We start from the raw sequence: 23,360 nt of genomic DNA, 5'->3' as shown, positions 1-23,360 counted from the left end.
AGTGTAACTGAAAATGAATTAATTCAAATTAAAACTAAACTAAGTTAGTCAAAGGCTAGACAGAAATAAATAACGACCAAGTTAGCTCACGCTTACCGGCAAGAATAAAGTAACGGCGAAGGCAAACTGCTATAATAGAATTACAACTATTAATGTGGCCCTCAGCAAAAGGAACACGCTCTGATTAAACAGTCTAGAATAGGAGTTACCAACCCTACGCCCTCGAGCACCATGGCGCCCACCGATCGTTTAACGTGTGCCTGCCGCTGTGCGATCACAATAAAAATGTTTTAGTTTTCAATAAAATTCTATGTAAAAGTTTTCTTATTTTTAATGAAATAGAAATTGCGTCAACACAGAAAACAGCACAAAGCGAAATGCGACCGATCGCTTTTTTTCTTTTTTTTAAGTGCGTGTATATATCCAATATACACTCACGTTTGTGAAAATTGCAACACCATGAAGGACTTACGCGAGTGAGCTGAAATTTTCAGGAAATGCAAAGTAGCGCATGATATGCAAATGATTAGAATTGCAAATCCGTAGCGCATGCGTATGCTGAGCAGCGCCCTCTGAACGGCTGATGGATCCGAATAAATAGACGGCTGTAGCGAGGCGTGTATGGTTATCGGTGGTTATCTGCTAGTGGTAAACGTTAACTCAATCTGTACTTATGCCTCGTCGAGGAAAGAGAGCGAGATTTGAACAACTTACAGAGTTTGAACGAGGGAGAATCATCGGCCTTCGTGAAGCTGGATTGTCGTATCGTGCAGTAGCCTCTCGTGTGCAGCGTAACAGCAGCGCAGTGATGCGCGTTTGGAAGCAGTGGACGGACGAGTGTCGGACAACTCGGAAATCCGGGAGTGGACCCCGAAATGTGACGTCAGCTCGCGATGATAGACACCTGGTCCGCATGGCGCGGACGGACCGTACAGCTTCCTCTAGACAATTGGCAGCACTGTGGTCAATAGCTACAGGTGTTTCATTGTGTGCTTCATCAATTCGTAGACGTCTGCTGCAGTGTGGACTGCGCGCACGGACTCCTTTATACAGGATCCCCCTAACGCACGACCATCGCCGCCTGCGGCTACAATGGGCCAATCAGCATAGAGACTGGCGTGCTGATTGGCAGCATGTCGTGTTTTCTGACGAATCCCGCTTTAATTTGTGGTACCATGATGGCCGCATTCGTGTCAGACGCTATGCCGGTGAACGCCACCTTCCGGAGTGCATTATCGAACGCCACAGTGGACGAACACCCGGAGTTATGGTCTGGGGCGCCATAGCATATCATAGACGATCTCAAATGCTACGAATTGTGGGCAATCTGAACAGCAACCGGTATATCCGTGAAGTTCTACAGCCCGAAGCTGTTCCCTTCCTTCAAAGCTTGCCAGGCGCTGTATTTCAACAGGACAATGCCCGCCCTCATACTGCTCGGATTGTTAAATCCTTCTTTGCAGCGCAGCAGGTACAGCTTCTTCCTTGGCCTGCGTGTTCCCCGGATACGGATATGTCGCCAATTGAACATGTGTGGGATGTCATTGGTCGGCGTCTTGCTCGTGATCCTCGTCCTGTTGCGTCTGCAGACGAACTTTGGGTACGCGTACAAACGATATGGAATGCTCTTCCTCAGTCAGACATTCAAACTTTGTTTGACTCCATGCCACGTCGTGTAGCAGCACTTATTGCGGCGCGTGGTGGCCACACAAAATACTGATTCTGATCTCTTGTTCTTGTTTGTTTGCTTTGAATATTTAATCATTTATTTGTACCACTACCACTCACTCAACTGTGTATTAAATTGCATTCAATTATGACGATTCCTTCTTGGTGTTGCAATTTTCACAAACGTGAGTGTATATGTAATAATAAAATTCCATAATCAAAGAATACACTTAAAATTCTAACTGTATGTTCTTTTCATTTTTAATGGCGACGTTCTCTTATTTGAATGTACGTGGAATTAAATCCACAGCCCCGTAGTCAAGTTGTTTTTCCCGCCTTTTCTACACGTGCAGTTATAGAATGTTCTGGAAATATTTAAAGAGAACTGGATTGGCTGACGAGGCTGACGTCATTTCTTGGAAGCACCGCCTTTCCAGAGGCTATAAAAGGACTCGCAAAAGGAATATCGGGGCTTTTTCTTAAATGTCACGATGCAGTTAAACTTCATACAAAAAGTTTTTAGTAATTCTTTTTATTTACTCCGTATATCTGATTTTTGTAACTGCTATTTCTACTGAATAATGATAAATGGATCCTGTTTTTTTTTTTTTTTTTAAACTTATCGTCTGATAATTTAAGCTACGACTAAAGCTGGTACATCACATATATAAATTTACCTTGCTATCCAAATATAAAATTCACCTTGAAAACGTAAATGGTGCCCCCCGACCAACAAATATTCTAGAATGTACTCTTAGGCTGCTACCACACATCCGTTTGGTTCGGAAGAACAATTTTTGAAGCAATTTTGCAGCTTTGTCACCACAGCCAGTCACCACAGATAACTTTGGGGTTAACACAGGAGAAACTGTGTTACAAAGAAAAAACATTCCATTAAAAATATGCTGACAGCATTCGAAGTTGATAGCTGATTGGTTGAAAACGAACAATACAACTTGCAATTTTTTTCGAAAGAAAGGGGAAAAAAAATCGCACGTTTTTCTTTCAATAGTAAACCAGGCAGAAAAATTGTCCGAAAGAGTTGTTCTTATGAAACAAATGCATATGTGATATGGGCCTTAGGGATAATAAGACTGGAAACCTTTATTATAGAGTTCCCTTTAAATACTCTTTCTAACTCAATTGAATGCGCACGAACTAAAATCAGCATTTTGGCAGGAAAAAGGAAAGGAAGAATGACAGTAAAGCCACTTAACATAAAGTAACTGGCTAACATAAAAATAAATAACTCCTCGGAATGTTTTAATATTTGTTGTCTCGCACGCAAGCGAACCAATGAAATAAATACAAGATTAAGTCTTGAATAATTAAGTTAAATAAATACACTAACCTCCACGGGGCGGTTATGTACGCTGAAAAAATATCATAAAAATGTTTTCTACTAATTTTGCTTTGTCGTTTCGAACAGCTGACTTTCAGCATAAGATTTTATGTTTCTGCACCTTCTAGAGAACCAACTCTTAAACTAAGGAGCTAATTAAAATTGTTCAGGTGAAAATTTGCTTCAAATGTGAGACTGAAACCTGTATACGAATATCAGATTTAAATTTCTTTTTAATTAGATTTTAACTTAAAAGATCCTTAAAAAGTTAAACCGTAAAATTTTTCTAGGAAGTTTCTAGAATTTTTTTAAGGAGTTAGTCTGTAACATTTATTTTTCAAACTGCACTTTTTAAATTTGTTTATGTTCAGCATAAAATGTATGAATATAAACAACTTTTCAAATTGCAGTTTTTAAATTTGTTTATGTTCAGCGTAAAATGTATGAACACAAGTAACTTTTCAAACTGCAGTTTTTAAATTTGTTTATGTTCAGCATAAAATGTGCGAACATAAACAAATTTAAAAACCGCAATTTGAAAAGTTCATATTAAATTTTATTTTTTAACAGGAAATAAACACTCACCTGTATAATTACTTTATTGATGACAGAATTTTGAATGTGTAATACAAGATAACATTCTAGCAAGTTCTAACTACACAGAAAATAAAAGGATAGTAAAATTAACATACATTAACCCTTTCCGGCACGCTACCTAATAAAAGTCTGAGTTTTGATTTAAAAAAAAAAAAAAAAAAAAAAAAAAGGAAGGCAGTCTAATTAGGCCTAGAGGAGTACACAAGTAAAATTTTGTGAAGATAGCACTTATCGTATTAATTCTTTGGGTGTGCCCAAAGTGGCACACTGATTGAATAGAGCTTCGAAAAGAGTGCTGAGACGAGCATTGCTGTCAATGAATTGACCGATGAAATGCGGAGAAACAAAGAATACAGACTCTCAGTTGTCCTAGATGATCGGTGAGCCCGGTTTGGGCATACCTAGGGTTCGCCGTTTGATTTTAGGCAAGATATCAAGGTAAAAATTTAAAACTAATATAGAATAAGGAGAGTACTATACAGCTAAAAAATATCATAGAAGTTTCTTTTCAAACAATTCCTTTTATACCTTAAAAGAATATGGAAGATTTCTTTGAAAAATGAGGGTCTTAAACTAAACATGGCTAAAATATATGCTCTGGTTTGTGTTGAGCTGCCATCTATTATAAATAAAGAAGGTTCAGAGTAACCTATAGTAATCTATACAGCCTTTGTGATTCAATTTTTCTGTGCGCACAGAAGGAAATTTTTAGGTATGTCCAGACCGGACGCACTGTGCCGCAAAGGGTTAAACATTTGACATTAACCACCAATTACTTGGCTCGCAATGTTGGATATTGTTATTATTCGTTAATGTTTAATTGATTTTAATTTTGCATCAACAGAACCTGATCATTTGTGCAGTACAGCTCCAATTATCCGAGCTCCGACCATCCGAATGGTTTTTCAGAATTTGATAAAAAAATTAAGACGGAAACGTACTGCGATTCGCAAAATAATGATTTGGTCTACTCACGCTATTGTCCTTCAATTCGCTATAGTGATGGGCAAATTCGGTACTTTCTTGTACCCGGTACAAGAGTAACGGGTACAGACAAGTACCCGGTACAAAATAACCGTTACTCAAGTAACCGTTACTTTGAAAAGTACCGAAAACCGATTTCAAGTACCGAGTACCCAAGTAACGATTTGGAGTACCGAAGTAACGAAATACCGGAGTAACGGTTTGCTGTACCGGAGTACCCTAGTAACGGTTTGCTGTACCGGAGTACCAAAGTACCCTAGTAACGATTTGGAGTACCGAAGTGCCCTAGTAACGATTTGGAGTACCGAAATACGCAGCTAACGATTTTGGGCGCTGAAGGAACTCTGCCACGTCACCACGTGTTTGATTTTATCAGTAAGATTTTGAATATCAGAAAACATGTCAACTACGGAAGTGTCTCAATGTGTGTCAATTCATGGACACAAGGAGCGCATATCACCATTTCGCAAATACAACCAGATACTACTGTCCTCGTACCAAAACTGAAGTGAGCTGAACCCTCGTCGATCCTCCAGTAACGAATACCGAAATACCGAGAAGAGACGCATATTTTCGTTACAAAGTAGCGAATACCGAAAAGCATCCGTTTCGGTACAGAAGTAACGAATACCGAAAAGTACCCGTTTCGGTACAGAAGTAACGAATACCGAAAAGTACCCGTTTCGGTACAGAAGTAACGAATACCGAAAAGTGCCCGTTTCGGTACAGAAGTAACGAATGCCGAAAAGTACCCGTTTCGGTACAGAAGTAACGAATACCGAAAAGTACCGATTTCGGTATTGAAGTAACGGGTACTTGGACGTACCGATTTTCAGTACCCGTTACAAAATACCCGGTTCGGTAGTACCGACTCATCACTAATTTGCTTTTATCCTTCGTAGTGTATGAGCAGCACGATCATTATCGGGATGATGAGTCACAGTCTCATAGTGCATTCAGTTCAGCAAGCAATGGCTTTCAGCACTTCTAAGTACTGTACGGTACTTCTAAGTACTGTATAGCATGTGCGTAAAAGTGTTGCCTTTTCATTTTAATTAAAACCTCGTTTTTTTTTAAAAAAATAGTTTTTTCTCCCATTTTCAACATACAGTAATTAATTAAAGTGTACGTAGGCCCTTCCTTCGGAAAAAATCCGATTATCCGAATGGGGTCCAGTCACAATTGATTCAGATAATTGGAGTTCTATTGTATTGCTTTGCATAATATTAAGTTATAACTTATTTTTTATGTATATCAGTATATTTATCCTGTTAAGGGGACTCGTACACCTTAAAACCCGTAAGATCTTCGAATATGTGACTGTTGCAAGAATTGCGATAACTTATTTATTTTAAAGGCAATTACTTCCAACTTTTTGCAACTGACTACATAATACGGCTGCTTTATGAAATAGTCATCAGAAAGTTTGTGTTGCCACAAATATTTTTATAATTTAATGCGCTTTGTGACGAAAATTTTCGTCATGTTTGCACCTTGCGCGCACAGTTTAAAACATTCTGTTGCATAATTAATTTCCATATTTAATATACATATGTATAACTTTAATAACTTTTGATAAATACTCTGAACGAAAAATTTTAAGAATTTCATGTTAATTTTTTATTTGATTTGGAGTTGAGTTTATAAAATGTATTTTATTAAAAAAATCTGTAATATTTTCGTGCCTAAAAATTTTTAATATTAAAATATTCATCAGATTTTTGGTTCAGTTAGAAAATAGTGCCCATATAAAGAATTCCATCCAATTTCAAGTATGTACCATTGGCCATTTTTAAAATATCATGCGCGCAAAGTGGAAACATGACGAAAATTTTTGTCACAAAGGGGATTAAATTACAAAAATATTTGTAGCAACACAAACTTTCTGATTACTAGTTTCCAAATCAGCTATATTATGTAGTCAGCTGTAAAAAGTTGGGAGTAATTTCTTTTAAACTAAATAAAATATCCCAAATCTTGCAACAGTCACATATTCGAAGAGCATAAGGGGTTTAAGGTGTATGAGCCCCCTTAATATAGCAGAATTACAGACAGTTATAATCATTTGATCTTGTAACAGAAAAATATTTCTGTGCTTTTACGAATTCGCGTTATCATGTCTTCGCTTTATGATGACCTGACACACATAGAGCAGCAGGCGCTAAGCTTCGGAACTTTTGCGGACCAAAAAGCAGCCGAGTGATAAAGTCGCTGGAAAAGGGAGTAAAAGTTTATAATTGGGTGCCCTTTCTATTTTGGCGATTCTTTTTTGACGCCAAGATCGGTGCCAGGAAGGCACAATTTCAAAGTGGCCTCTGTACAAAACCAAAATAAGAATTCAAAGAATTGCAAAAACTGTGTGCCCATGTACATATCGATCTGTTTTCACTTAAATAAGAACTCAAATTCACCAAAATAAGAACTCAAATTCACCAAAATAAGAACTCAAAGAATTGCAAAAACTGTGTGCCCATGTACATATCGATCTGTTTTCACTTATAAACCATTCCAGAATTGCACAAACTAGGCATTGCTCACTGCCTTAAATTTGTTCATGTACACATCAATCTATTATCATTTTTAAGAAAATCTGATGTGTACACCACATGACTTCCTTTTACAGAATATTAAATTATACGCATTTTTTCTTGCATTTCGTTTAAACTTATTCGACTGAATTAAATCTACTTCGCCGACAGCGCATAAACCACAATAGAATAAATGCATTCTTTGAAATTCCCTCTATTTGTTTACCATAGCGACACTCTGACGCTAGGTTCACTTAACAGTATTATATTTCGTTCATATTATAATTTAGAATGCACAAAATTTATATCATTTAAAGAATTATCTAATCGCTGCCACATGTTCTGTTCAAATACTATAATAAAGCTAGAACGATGCATAAAAGAAATTAAGCAAACAAAACAAAAAAGAAACAGTTTTTCACAGACGATTCAGTATTTCTCATTCAATTAATTCAGTTCTCACTTCGCGACAAGGCAAAAATACATAAAAACTCAAAATATTTGTATTAAAAATTACGAAGTAAATCTTAAACACTTATTTCCTCGAAAAAATTCCAGAAAAGATTAAGCATGATTTAATTCGCAATAATAAATGAAGGCGTTATCTTTGTTGTTGCGAATCTACGTTTCTCTAGATTTGCAACAAATCCATTACTCTGCTGTTTCAAATGTAAACAAGCAATGGCCGCCATAAAAAAAATTATTAGGCTTAGCGGCACTTAAACAACTTTAAAATTGTTGATAATTCTAAACATATTGCATAGAGATTTACTAAAGGCATAAAAACCTTGACCGGAAGATAAGAACAACATAATTCAATCATTTTTAAAGCAAAAAATGTATAATTTACAAACGTATAAGAGTAAAGAGACTGTGATCACTGAGCCGGGTAACAGAGTGGATATATATATATATATATATATATATAAATATATTTATATATGTTTAGCACGGCCTATCGCAACCAAAATACGAGGTGCACATCTACATGTTATAGTAGTCCTATATACAAAATTTCAACGTTCTGAGGCTACTCGTTTTTGAGTTATGCGAGATATGTACGTACATACGTTCGTACAGAAGCCACGAAAAATTCTCTTCGGAATTCATTTTAAAGCAGTTTTATTACTTTTTCGGAGGAAAAGAGTCTTTTATTCTGTCCTTACGTACAGATATCACGCAAAAACATCGTTAAATTGCATTCGGAAGCGGTCAAAATGGATATTTTCGTTGAAATATGCTGCCTGAAACTTTTCACGATTACAATACTCCCTTTTTACTTCGTACAAGGAAGTAAAAATCAGGAAGCTAAAACAAAGTTAAAACTATCATGGTACCCATAAATGAGGTTTCATTGCCAAAATTAAAATAAAACATTTGTCGCTAATCGAAGGGGCACCCAATTCTACACTAGAGCCGCAAATGGCAGTTCGCATCCTGGCGAGCGGGCTTGCTGCACCGGCATTTTCGTGATTTTTCCCTATGTGTGACGTGTATACGAGTCAGTTTCCCTGCCAATCCTCCACAGAAAGCTAGCCTTCACAGGACTACAGCCTCCGATTATTCAGGCAGAGGTTAGGGTCTGGCAGATACAGTACTGGTACTGTCGTGTCCGTTCCCTCAGCTGCTGTGGAGCGAAATGGTGGAGTTGATATGACTGAGACCTTGTGAGTTGTACCCCTCAGTGCTAGTGACGGGTAATGACAAAGTGGATGAGCACTCAGTTTAAATTTAATCGATGCCAAAGGAGTGGGCACGGAGGCAAAGATTTGAGAGACATTAGGATTTTTTGGAAGCCAGAGAGATGAAAAATTAGCAACCGCCTTCGCCGGGAATCGAATCACAGACCTCTGGAATACCGGCCCAGCGTGCAGAACCACTACACCACGAAGGACGCTAGGAAAATGGGAGAAATACCTTATACTCCCCTTTTTAAAGGGCGAATAGGGTTTTAGGAGACCTAGTCGCCAAATCCTGGGTGTGGAGAATCATCATCCACAACCTTTTAGTTAGGGCACCACTTTTAGAGTCATTAGGTTAATTGGAAGCAGAAAAGATGCAAAATAGCAACCGCCTTCGCCGGGAATCGAACCACGGACCTCTGGAATACCGGCCCAGCGTGCAGAACCACTACACCACGAAGGACGCTAGTAAAGTGGGAGAAATACTTTATAAGATGTCAAAGCGTTGTTATTTGTATTTTTATATTTTGATTAAGTGTTTATTGCTCTATCCTTAGGCTTTGCATAAAGAGCGGCTGGAGCTGCGGGGATCCTTCCCGCTCGGATACAAGCAATCCCCGAAAGGCGCCCTAGAGGAAGACACAGGACGGAGGTTCAAGGCTGTTGTGCCATGTCCACGAAAGGCACACCTCCTCCACGAAAAAAAAATCCCTCCTCCAAGAAAAGCATCCCTCCTCTTAACCAGGAGTAAACCTCGGGAACTTTGCCGAACCATCGGAACTTTTGCAGCAAACGCAAAATAAAAACCGCGATCAGTTGAATCTCCTAGAAATCGTATTATAGTAATTTTCCTGGAATTGAAAAGAAAAAGTTTCGTAATTGCCAGCCATCTCACTCACCTTTACGATTCACCATTTTCCTCATGCGTTAATTTGAATGGATAAGTTGAAATTCTAAATTAAACTGAGAGACAGCTTGTTTTCTAAACGTAACAGTTTTGAATTAATGATATTTTAAAAATTATACTTAACTTAAGTACCGTTAGAAAAGGACTTCGTAGGATTTTATTTGCAATTATGTTTCAGACTGTACATGGGTACAAAGTATACAGTTGTTCTGAATGAATACAGCGTGGTGAAGGAAACTCTGACACAACCTGGAGCTTTGGATAGGGCACCGAAGCTGTTCGAACATATTCCACTTGTAGGTAAGTTCAGTTTCAAATTGCCATTTTTTTTTAAGTTGGCCTGATATTCCTTAAAACACCGCTCTAATTTAATATAATATACAAGATGAAAATTCTGCATAAACTATTGAATAACTCTGCAATCAGATTAAAGTTCTATTAGCATCACGAACATTTCAGTGTGCATACATTCCCCACGATCTTCCTTTAACGAAATGAAGTAATCCCGAATAGATCAGAACTTCGCAGGAAGTATTTAATGAAGAATTCTTCGTATAGATGTTACGGTGAAACACCGAAATCTGGAGAAAGTCGACTTTCACCGGTGAATGTCACATAGTCTCTTGTTGTATGTCCGAAATATTTTCCAAATATTCTTATTTCTGACTCACACCGGTCAATGTCGACATTCACCATGTACTAATGGTGAATGTTGAACATATAACAATATTATATTTTCTTCTCCGTAATTCAGTCGCGAATAAACGCACTTGAGACTTCAAATAAGAGAACTTAAGAACATGAGAACCTAAAACACACACAATACATTCAAAATGAGAAAGGAAAATAATAGAAGTTATAAACTTACCAAATTATGTGATTCAAATATTATTTATTGCAACAACTTAAACTATTATGACACTTTGAATTGCACAAGAGGCCCTTGCTTTTACAACTGCGTTTATTTGTGCTTTTGGAATGGCAGCGTGTACATATACTCCTCTCTTTTCGACCTACACCAGAGCACATCTGTGATTGTCGACATACACCGGTGAGGGTCCGAATGTACAAGAATGTAAAGAAATATTCGATCTTTCACCGACGTATTTGGTGAATGTTGACATTCTCCGGTGAAAGTCGACATTCCCCAATTTCGGTCTTTCACAGTAACACATACATTCGCCACGATCTTCCTTTCACGAAATGTAGTAATCCCGAATAGATCAGAACTTCGCAGGAAGAATCTAATGAAGAATTCTTCGTACAGACACAACCCTAACAATATGTCAAGAGCTGTAATGGTTAATTGAGCAAACTGATATTCGCTTTCAATTTTTTTTTCTCGTACACGTACATTCAGGCATCCACAAGCCTACAGTTTTACACTACGAATCAAATTATGGCACTTTTGGTTTGCCTGAAGACGTTTGGATTAATAGGACCAATACAGTTTAGCTCAGTGGAATCTAATTACAAAGTGCCACTAACTTCTTTCCCGAGTTATCGAGATGGAATGAATACCTGCATGCAGACCAATACTTAATAGCATTCAACACTAACCTTTTAACTTTAGCATTTAACACCGAAACTTGAATTCTCTTATACTTGCACATTAAGTTTGCCTTTGTTAAAGCGGAATTGTGTGATCGGTTGAAACTAATTAAAGCTTATCATGAAAAGTTAGGTTTTGCGTTGCCTAAGAACTAAATACCACGCAATAGTTGTCTTCTCAGTGGATGCATCTGTTTGCTATAACGCAGGAAATACCAATTAGGTATAGCAAGCTGACATTTAACGCATTTTAGATGCAGCAAGCTTGACTTCGCCATCGAATCTCTTAGCTCCATTTGTGTGTGCGACCTAACACCTAAATCTACAATTACATAATGAAGCCTAACGCTGATTTTTGTTGTTTGACTTCTGAATTAGTAATAAAGCCTGTTAACAAGGACAAGTCGTGTAGATTTTTTTAAGCTTTGTTATGCACTTTTTTGGTATATTTGTTATAATATTGGACATTCCTCCATAAAACTTTCCAAACACACCATGGAATTATTAATCATCTTGTACATCTGTCATATATAAGTAATACACACATGTAAGGAATACATATCACATATGCACTGAAGTGTTAATCCATATGCCTCCCGCATAACTCCCATTCTTTAGATTTCGAATGGCAAAAGCATATCCCAAGTTGTGCACATCGATTCGTAGTAATTACAGGGAGTCTCGAAAGTTCGTTTCCAAACTTAGCATATTGGTCTGTCATACCATGACAAAGAAGATTTACAAAGGACTTCCGTCCGAAAGTGAAAACGGCGACCGCTAGAGAGCAGTGTTCGCAAGCGTAGAAGGAAAGAAAGACAGCATGTCAAAAGAGGTATTAATATGACTTTTATAAAGGAACATGGTAAAATCATAGAAGATGTTTAATATTCCTTCCATTTGCGAAATTGCCTTCACAAAGTCGACGCATGGATTCAAGGACCCGTTCGAAATGGACTGCTGTAGCTGCTGGAACGTCAATCGTCAGATCCGGCAACACTCTTTCCCCAAAATGGGTTTCAGCGTGTAGCTGCTGGAACGTCAACCGTCAGATCCGGCAACACTCTTTACCCGAAATGGGTTTCAGCGTGTAGCTACTAGAACACGTCAACCGTCAGATCCGGCAACATTCTTTCCACAACATGTGGCCCCCAAAAAAAGTTAGTAAATCGATTCATTCCCCTTTTGCAACGTCCTCGCCTGAAATGATGACACTTCCCACTGTCCTATAAGCCTACGAATACTGCCCCCTAGCTATCGCCATTCGCATTTTCGGACACAATTCCTATGTAAATCTTGTTTGTCATAGTATGAGAGACCAGCATGTTAAGTTTGACAACTACCTTTTGAAACACCCTGTATATGATGATTCTGTATACTTTATATTTCTCTTTATTACATTAGTACTTAAGAAGCTATTTCCGACCGCTCCTAGAGTTACTGATTATACAACTTGTGTGCTAGAAATAGCTTCGTTTCGTGTAATTTATAGACTACAATTACGATAAAGGAGTAAAAAGAGCTGAACGAAAAAAATTAACGAAAATTTCCTTTAATTCTTTAAATCTATTCTAAAATTCCGAGTAGTTTTCTAGACTACTATAATTAAATCTTTTCCTTTTTTTCCCAGGTTTTATTGCCGCAAACGGCGATGAATGGCAAGAACAGAGAAGATTTTGCCTTTCGTCTGCTCGAGACCTAGGCCTTGGAAGAGGAGCTTGGGAAAACATCGTTATGGTATTTTCAAACTCATCCATACAATCAGTCTCAACCATACAGTTTAAAGTGCCCATCATTGCTTTCATTGACATCGTATTAACTCTACGTCATACAGAATTTTCCCTCCTCTAACTTACAGTGTTATCATAGGTACAACGTTAGCTGCCATATATAAAAAAATCTGGGAGATTTCAGATTTTACATTACGCCCAAAGGGGCGTATTTTTTAACGTTTCGTGTTACCTTTATTTATTATATAGCATGTTCTTCGCACTTCATAAAATTCAGTTCAACAGCAATATCACAAAATAATTTAGAAAGAGCATATCTTCGTGAAGTCTTTCCAAGAGAAATAAGTTTGCATTAATCATACACGTAAGAAAAATAATTTAACCTTCCAAGCGGCCAGCCCATTTATAGGATTTGAGGTTGGGTCCAACTGCCTATATTCAGCGATTCCATCGCTCAACCGCCCACCAGCGGCCGAGTGGTAAAGTCGCTGAACACTGGTAGTTCGGTCCGAGGTTCGAATCCCGCGAACGGGCTGCCTGCATGGGCGTTTTCGTTGTGGTTTTTCCCTATGTGTAACGTGTATACGAGCCAGTTTCCCTTTAAAAGTCCTCCACGAAGGCCTCCCTTCCTTTAGGCAGATAGCCCTCGAGGTTTTGCCATAATTACACAAACCAAACCAATCTATCTCTCAACCTCCGGTGAGTTCTTTCTATCTTTGCTGGGAAAGGTCTGTTACATTCTTTTGTTTTTTTGAAAACCAGATTGATATTTCTTCAAATAATATCACAAATACTGAGCAAAGCTATGGTATCACTTAGTTTAATATCCGTGTATTCACTTCCATAGTTTTTGATATTCCACGCTGTCCGGTCACCGCCCTTGGTATTCCACTTTCATCTTTATTATTCTATTTACGCTATTCTACTGGCCTCTGGCCTCTTATAAGTTACTTAAGGTTAATCTTTAAATTATGGTAACTTGGCGATTTTTTGGCGAAAATTTGGCGACCAACCTTGCTACAGCAACCTGCTAGTTTTTGTTTGGACGCCATTTTGTTTTCACGAAGTAAAGGCATTTTTTCCCCCCCTCAACATTTTTTTCCAACAATCTGCTAGCCGAATTACGCTTATGCTAGAACTTTTATGGAACAAAAGTGCTTAATCATGACGAAGATTAGGTGCGAAATTGGGAGAAAGTGCAGAATCGCAAACTGCTTGTCGCGTTTTTAAGAATTGCACATACACGGTATCATCCATGTACACGTCGACCTATTTTCACTTAAAAAAAAATCCCAGAATTGCACAAAAATGGCATTGTGCACACTCTTGACTTTATCCATTTATCGCCTAACCAAAATGTCGCCAAACTACCTGTTACCATATTCCAAAGATTAGCCTTTTGTATTCTTGTTGAATTTTTCGTCTTTTAATGAATGGAATTAATAATATACAACGTATCCAAATAGAAGTCTTTTCGTTACTTTACCTGACTTTCGGGACTGGACCAATCAACGATGTTCTGCTTGTCACGTGCCACCACAAGCTTTGATTTCACGACCTTACTCAGAATTATTTACAATTTATTTAAAGAAGAATTTCTACTAGCTAATGTTTTTCGTTACATTAATTCACGCTTCTGTGCGTTGATGCATGCTTTCATGTATCGCACTCATTTCTAAAACAAAGCAATTGTTACAAGTGCAAACATTTCCAGCAACTAAGATTCCAGTTCCAGTTCCACTGACTTCTTCCGGGACACATCATCTTGAATCGCATCGTGTCATCTCAATTTCTAATACTGAAGAAGTCAAATTTTCTAACGCAATTTATTGACAATTAAAACTTGGCAAGTTAGGAACCTATATCAAAGAAAGTAATAAATTGCTTTCTAAATTAATTGAAGAACGTTGTACATTTCTACATCTATGGAACTGCTGTGGAACTTGCCATCTGTTAGGCCTCAACATTTTTCTCGGTGTCACCGACTACATAGAACGTCGTTTCTCCCAAACATGACCCTTTTCCACATTTATATTGTTGCTATGATTTTATTATTCGAAACGCCACACAGGAATTTATATTAAGATTGCCGACCAAGGCTTATAGAGGAAGTTGAAGTTCTACTGACATCGCTTCCATCATTGCATCAGTATATTTTTGTCTAACAAAATCTTATAGCGTAGGTTATTCTTCATTTCCTCCGTTCATAATTTTATGCTTTCTTCACTTATATTTTTAAATCTTTAAATATAGGAATATTTTTATCGAAGCTCAATGCTGTTACCGTTTCGTCAGTAGTCTTCCTATGGTACTTACGTATTAACACCCCCGCACTTAAGTATTAACGCCACCGTAGAAGAAGATTCGCTCATATGGTAATAAAGAGCAATCCTGTTATTCGCACGCAGTTATCTTTTCGATTCCTTTTTGCCTTGTTGTTTGCTGATTTTTGACGCCATTTTTTTGGTGCTACGAAAATGCGTCTTTGGGATTTGCCAAACACAGAGGAAGATGCAATTTTATTTTTTCAGGAGCGAAATATTTTACAAAAAAAAAAAAAAAAAAAATGTACCAATTCGCATGATATGAAACTTTATTTTGGTAAGCGTACGTTTTGGAAGTGGTTTCTTTTGGATTCTTTCTGCCTTGTTGTTTGCTGATTTTTGACGCCATTTTTTTGGTGCTACGAAAATGAGTCTTTGGGATTTGCTAAACACAGAAGAAGATGCAATTTTATTTTTTCAGGAGCGAAATATTTTACCAAAAATAATGAAAATGTACTGATTCTCATGATATGAAACTTTATTTTGGTAAACGTACGTTTTGGAAATGGATTCTTTTGGATTCCTTTTTGCCTTGTTGTTTGCTGATTTTTGACGCCATTTGTTGGTGCTACGAAAATGCATCTTTGGGATTTGCCAAACACAAAGGAAGATGAAATTTTATTTTTTCAGGAGCGAAATATTTTACCAATAAAACGAAAATGTACTAATTTGCATGATATGAAACTTTATTTTGGTTAGCGTACGTTTTGGAAATAGATTCTTTTGGATTCCTTTTTGCCTTGTTGTTTGCTTATTTTTGACGCCATTTTTTGGTGCTACGAAAATGCGTCTTTGGGATTTGCCAAACACAGAGGAAGATGCAATTTTATTTTTTCAGGAGCGAAATATTTTACCAAAAAACCGAAAATGTATTAATTCGCATGATGTGAAACTTTATTTTGGTAAACGTACGTTTTGGAATTGTAATTTACGACAGTGTGATCAGCAAGTGGGACTTGGAAAAGACAACTGGTTTGAAGGAAGCAGAATTCCATTTTATTCAGCTTTGAGATTCATATACTGCTGGTGCGAGGAGTTGACGTCGATTAAATTTTGTAAAAAGCAACTTGATTTATCGGATAAAACAGTATAGATTGGAACAATTACATGCGTGAATCATGCGTCTTGGATATGGAGAATAAACCAGAGAAGAAGGTAGATGAACCAGATTGCATTGTGGAAATTGATGGAAGTTTGTTTACTAAGCGTAAAAATAATTGTGGTCGAGTATTACTCTAACAGTGGGTGTTTGGTGGTATACGTAGAGAAACAAAAGATTCGTTTGCTGTTACTGTTCCTAATAGAACTGGCTCTACCCTTCTTAATAAAATTATTGAAAACATTGTAGATGGTAGCACAATTTATTCTGATAGTTGGAAAGGTTACCAAACAAATAGAATAGAAAAAGAAGGATCCCTACATGCTAAAGTTAATCATAAATACAATTTTATTGATCCTGATACAGGAGTTCATACACAAACAGTTGAGAGAATGTGAGGCAGTGCTAAATGGAGGAACAAGACACATAGGGAGCAGCGAGAGATCATTTAGAATCTTATTTAGCAGAGTTCATATGGCGACAGCATTAGGTCAAAGAAAATAGAGACTTTTTTTAATCTATGTTAAACTCTATATCGGCCCATTTTCCACCGAAATCCGATTGACTATTTTGATTTTAAATAAAGTATTTTAATTTATGATTTGTTGCAAAAATTTTAGGTGTAGATTGGCAGAACTTAAAAACCGCCAAATCTGCAGCTGCGGTAGCGTTCATACGTAAATACCTCTTCCAATTTTATAAAATCAAATCGTCAAGGCATGGATCAATATTTCCCGTCCGAGTTAATATTAAGCTTTTAAGTACCATACAGTCCATTTTCTAGGAAGTTCATTGCATCAAAAATCACGTTTCTTGTAGACTGTAACACGTTCTTCATCAATTCCAAATTTTATTCGGAGAACATTTTTAGAGGAATTCGCAAAATGAATAATCGCTAGTTCAGTTTATTTTATTATACTGAATATGAAATTCGTCAAAGTACAACACTTTATTTAAGGAAAAGGTAAACTTTTCTCAGACTAAAATGCAACTGAGAAATAAGAACTAATATTTTGAAATGTTAACTGATTAATTCAGTAACTTACAATTTTTATATTACCGAGAGTTATCAAGTTTAAAGCGCTAAATTACTTATCATGTAGGTATGTAAATAAAGCATTATGGAAAACCAATTCTATCGTTTAAATTCACTACATTTCAGTTTTGACATTCAATTTTTTTCCAGCCTAGAAATGCCGTTCTTACTTTAGGCCTAACAGCGGCCGAGCGATAAAGTCGTTGAACACTGATAGCCCGGTTCGAGGTTCCAATAGAGCGAACGGACTGTCTGCATGGGCGTTCACGTGTTTTCCCTCATTTGGTAACAAGTATACGAAGCAGTTTCCCTCCATGAAAGATTCCCTCCCCTTAGGCAGATAGCCCTCGAGGCTTTGCCGTAATTAAATAGACCAGACCAAACCCCTCTCACTGAACTGTCTTTGCCATTTGCTGGCAAAGGTAATGAAAGGACATAGTTCTAATCTCAGTTAATTCTTTAGTGTTTCATTGGATTTCTAAATCCTTTTATGATTTTCAGAGCACCATGCAAATTCTTTTTACTTCCTTGTACGGATTAAAAAGGAAGTATTGTAATCGCAAAAGATTCAGGAAGCATATTTCAACGAAAATATCCATTTTGACCATTATTTGATATGTACGTACGTACGTACGTATCTCGCATAACTCAGAAACGAATAGCCTCAGAACGTTGAAATTTTGTGTATAGGACTGCAATAACATGTAGATGTGCACCAGTCTGTTACCCGGCTCAGTGATCTCAGTTTCTTTACTCTTATATGTTTGTAAATTGTACATTTTTTGCTTTAAAAATGATTGAATTATGTTGTTCTTATCTTCCGGTTAAAGTTTTTATGCCTTTAGTAAATCTGTATGCAATATGTTTAGAATTATAAACAATTTTAAAGTTATTTAAGTGCTGCTGAACGTAATAATTTTTTTGATGGCGGCCATTGCTTATTTACATTTGAAACAGCAGAGTAATGGATTTGTTGCCAATCTCGAGAAACGTAGCTTCGCAACAACAACGATAACGCCTTCATTTATTATTGTGAATTAAATTATGCGTAATCCTTTCTGGAATGTTTTCGAGGAAATAAGTGTTTAAGATTTACTTCGTAATTTTGAATACATATATTTTGAGTTTTTATGTATTTTTGCCTGGTCGCGAAGTGAGAACTGAATTAATTGAATGAGAAATACTCAATCGTCTGTGAAAAACTGTTTCTTTTTTGTTTTGTTTGCTTAATTTCTTTTGTACATCGTTCTAGATTTATTATAGTATTTGAATAGAACATGTGGCAGCGATTAGATAATTCTTTAAATGATATAAATTTTGTGCATTCTGAATTATAATATGAACGAAATATAATATTGTTAAATGAATCTAGGGCCAGAGTGTCGCTATGGTAAACAAATAGAGTGAATTTTAAAGAATGCATTTATTCTATTGTGGTTTATGCGCTGTCGGCGAAGTAGATTTAATTCACAATTCAATAAGTGTAAATGAAATGCAAGAAAAAATGCGTATAATTTAATATGCCGTACAAGGAAGTCATGTGGTGTACACATCAGATTTTTTCTTTAAATTTCTAAAATCTTTTACTTTGTTTTGCCGTCCATTAAGCAATTTGTAGCCGACCTCGTTGGAAGGGCTTTTATCAAAATGTTTGTTCTGCTTCAGAATTTATGAGAGTTTTTTATTGGATTGCACTCACACTTAAATATAATCACTAGAAAAGTGATAAAAATTCCTTATTTTGTGAAATTTATGCAAAAACTGAAAAATCTTGCATCGAAATTAACAAAAGCGTCAACCTTCACTGATAAGAAAATAATGATGATAAAAACATATTTTTTACTTTATATTTAATATATATTAACCATAAGCATACATTGAAATAAAATAATTTGAAAATATTGATTCACTAGTAATGTAAGCCTAAAATATGTTAGTCAATACCCCAAAATTTTTTAAAAATGCAGACACTATTGAAGGAAAAATTACATAATTTAAATTCTGTAAGGCTAATTTTTTAAACTCTTAGTCTACATCATAAGAAATTTTTAGATTATCATGGTTGCTGTAAACATAAATCATAAAAAAAAATTATCAAAAATCGCATTTAAAGTTCTCAGATTAACAGGACATGGCACATATGCGCAACTATTCACGTTGCCAAACGAAAATGAGAAAACTCATAAAAAAAATACTTTGACAGATTCTTCAAACTAACTGAAATACTTAAAATAATTTAGTTAACAAATAATATAAAAGATCTTATGTGTGGACCACATGACTTCCTTGTACGGAATATTAAATTATAAGCATTTTTTCCTGCCTTTCATTTAAACTTATTTCCTCGAATTTCATTAATTTCTCATTCAATGAGATACATTCCGCAAGAGAAGAGGAAGAATGACCTTGCTTGTTTGCATTAGCTATACATAAGTCACGTGATCTCTGAGGTAGTCTGCGTTGTTTGTTTATAAAAGGTATACATAAGTCACGTGATCAGTGATATCATCGGAATGTATCTCATTATTAGTTTTCACTTCGCGGTATGGCGAAAATATATAAAAACTCAAAATATCTATTTTAAAAATAGAAAGATATAGAAAATATAAAAATTAAATACAGTTAAAACAATTTAAAGAACAAATTTACGTTTAAAATTGAGTTTCTACGCAAAAACAAGCAATCCGGCCAGCAGGCAAGAAAGCAGATTTTTCGGTGCAAAACACTGCACGTTTACTTTTGGTCTCATTGGACAAAACGACACTGAAGGCGTAGAAATTAACTTAATTTATTTTGGACTCTATGCTGAGTCAATGAATGGAATAATTTAATAACATAATTGATAACTCCAGAACATAAGCATAATTTAATTCGCAATAGTAAAAGAAGACGTTACTTTGTTGTTGCGAAGCTTAGTTTCTCTAGATTGACAACAAATCCAGTATTTTGCGAAGTTTCAAATGTAAACAAATATGGCAGCTATGGTAAAAGAATTAGGCTTAGCCGCATTTAAACAACTTTTAAATTGGTTATAATTCTACAACTATAACATGCAGGTCAACTAAAGGCATGAAAAACCTTAACCAGAAGATAAGAACAACATGATTCAATCATTTTTAAAGCAAAAAATGCACAATCTACAACCATATAAGAATAAAGAAACTGAGCTTACGGAGCCGGGTAACGGAGTGGATATGTATATACATATATTTATATACTTTTGTTGAGGTCGATTGCAACTAAAATAGGAGGTGCACATCTGCATGTTACAAAATTTCAATGTCCTGAGGCTAGTCATTTTTGAGTTATGAGAGATACGTACGAACGTACGTACAGACGCCAGGAGGAAAAAAAAACTCTTCTGAATCCATTTAAAACCGGTTTTATACTTCATTTGGGCAAAAAAGACCTTTATTCTGTCTTTAGGTACAGACGTCACGCAAAAATATCTTTAAATTGCATTTGATAGCGGTCAACATGGATATTTTAGTTGAAATATGATACCCAAAATTTTCCGCGATTGCAATACTTCCTTTTTACTTCTTAGAAGGAAATAAAAAGGGAGAAAACTGCGTTTTGAATTTGACCTTTAAACTTTGACTTCCGCTGGGGCAAACAATAACTTCCGGTTTGTCGTCTCTCAGAAAAACATGGTATATCTCCATTTCTAATAAACATATTAAGAAAATAAAAGTTGCTTTTGATACCTAAGAGTGTGGCCTTTAAAAATGTGAAATAAAAAGACTTGAGATTTTTAGCCAAAATTGACTTTTTGAACGAGGTCGGTTACCTCGTGCTGTATTTTTCATGAATTTATAATTTCTTATGTTTTTAACGTTTCTCAAAGGAATCGTAAATGAACTACTGAAATGATTTATTATTGTTCCGAGACTCTACCTGAATTTCAATCATTCAGTCGGTTATCCAGTAAATAAACGTAAAAGAAAAATTTGTTATTTAATGAAGTAGGCAATCCACCTAAGTAATCAAATTAAGCAGGTAATCCACTTAAAATAATCAAATTAAAACAGGCAATCCACCTCAATACGTAAAAAATGGCGTATTCTCGCCTTTCGTTTTTATTTCCTTGTTCGAAGTAAAGAAAGTATCGTAATCACAAAAAATTCTAGGTACCGTATTTCAACGAAAATATCCATTTTGGCGGCTATCGAATGCAACTTAACGATGTATTTGCCTGACATCTGTACGTAAGGACAGAATACAGGACTCTTTTTCCCCAAAAAATTTATAACACTGATTCAAAATGGATTCAGAAAAGAATTTTTTTGTGGCGTCTGTACGTACGTATGTATGTCCCATAACTCAAAAACGAATACCCTCAGAAAATTGAAATTCTATATAGAGAACAGCTATAGGATATCGTTGTGCAACCACTTTTTGGTGGCAATCGGCTGCACTAAAAGTAAATATATATAATATACATATATATCCACTCTGTTATTCGGCTCCGTAAGCTCAGTTTCTTTATTCGTATAGTTGGTAAATTGTGAATTTTTTTTCCCTTTAAAAATGACTGAATTGTGTTTTTCTTATCATCCGGTTACGGTTTTTATGACTTTAGTTAATCTGCATGCAATATTTGTAGAATTATCAACAATTTAAAAGTTGTTTGAGTGCGGCTAAGCCTACATTTTTTACCATATAGCAGCCATATTTGTTTACATTTGAAACTTAGCAGAATAGAGGAATTTTTGCCAATCTAAAGAAACTAAACTTCGTAACAACAGCTGTTTCTTTTTTATTTGTCAGATTTCTTTTAACCATCGTTTTAGATTTATTACAGTATTTGAATAGGACATGTGGCAATGATTAGACAATTCTTCAGATGACATAATTTTTGCGCATTTTGAGTTATAAAATGAATGAGATGCAACGTTATTAAGTGAACCTAGCGCCAAAGTGTCGCTATAGTAAATAAATATAGTGAATTTTAAAGAGTGCATTTATTCTATTGCGGTTTATGCGCTATAGACGAAATAGGTTTAATCCAATTCAATAAGTTTAAATGAAATGCAGAAAAAAATGCGTATATTTTAATATTCCGTGCAAGGAAGTCATGTGGTGTACATATCAGATTTTTTATTATTCTTCGTAAACGAAAATACGGTGTTGCCAAACCGTGAAAAATAACTTTTAGGAAAATTACATTTACACAGCCGTTGAACTTCTTGCGACAATTAGATTTTTGTATAAAATATTGAATTTTTCTTTAAAATTAAGGTAATTACGTACTTTTTGATGTTCTAAAGTTAGCCTCGGAGAATATGGTAATTCTCAAGATTGAAAAATTGTGCAAAATTAACTCGCAAATAGTTCATTCTAAAGAAATGTTTTGGCATGTGTTCAGGAAAGGATTATATTTATATTTCGTTTCATATTCAGTGTTCGGAAAAGAAATAAAAGGTCAGGGAAATTTTGAAGAAAAACTGAAAATTTATCAATTCTCTGAAGAAGTACTGGAAAGTAATGGTATTGATTTTTACTTCCTTGTACGAAGTAAAAAGGAAGTATTGTAATCTCAAAACTTTTCAAGCAGCATAGCATATTTCAACGAAAATATCCATTTTGACCGCTTTCCAATGCAATTTAACGATGTTTTTGCGTGATATCTGTACGTAAGCACAGAATAAAAGACTCTTTTCCTCCAAAAAAATTATAAAACTGCTTTAAAATGAATTCTGAAGATGATTTTTCGTGGCGTATGTACGTACGTACGTATGTACGTTGTACGTATCTCTCATAACTCAAAAACGAGTAGCCTCAGAACGTTGAAATTTTGTATATAGGACTACTATAACATGTAGATGTGCACCTTGTATTTTGGTTACAAATGGCCAAGACAAACGTCTATAAATATATTTATATATATACACACTCTGTTACCCGCCTCAGTG

General features: G+C 35.8%; 1 protein-coding gene across 1 annotated transcript in view; it reads left to right on the top strand.

The window, feature by feature from the left end:
• Positions 1-23,360, top strand: part of LOC118193725 (cytochrome P450 2F3-like) — a 66,341-nt gene that overhangs the window by 6,147 nt on the left and 36,834 nt on the right. The window contains exons 2-3 of the mRNA XM_085822857.1: positions 9,887-10,008; positions 12,887-12,993. Of these exons, the coding sequence (XP_085678983.1) occupies positions 9,887-10,008; positions 12,887-12,993 (229 nt within the window). The remainder of the gene's footprint in view (positions 1-9,886; positions 10,009-12,886; positions 12,994-23,360) is intronic.

This window comes from Stegodyphus dumicola, chromosome 8 (genome assembly GCF_044657685.1).
Source record: "Stegodyphus dumicola isolate Sdum_Otavi_A_Nest chromosome 8, ASM4465768v1".
Classification (NCBI taxonomy): Eukaryota; Metazoa; Arthropoda; class Arachnida; order Araneae; family Eresidae; genus Stegodyphus; species Stegodyphus dumicola.
Note: the sequence above shows the minus strand (reverse complement) of the source record. Positions and strands in the feature narration are given on the sequence as shown.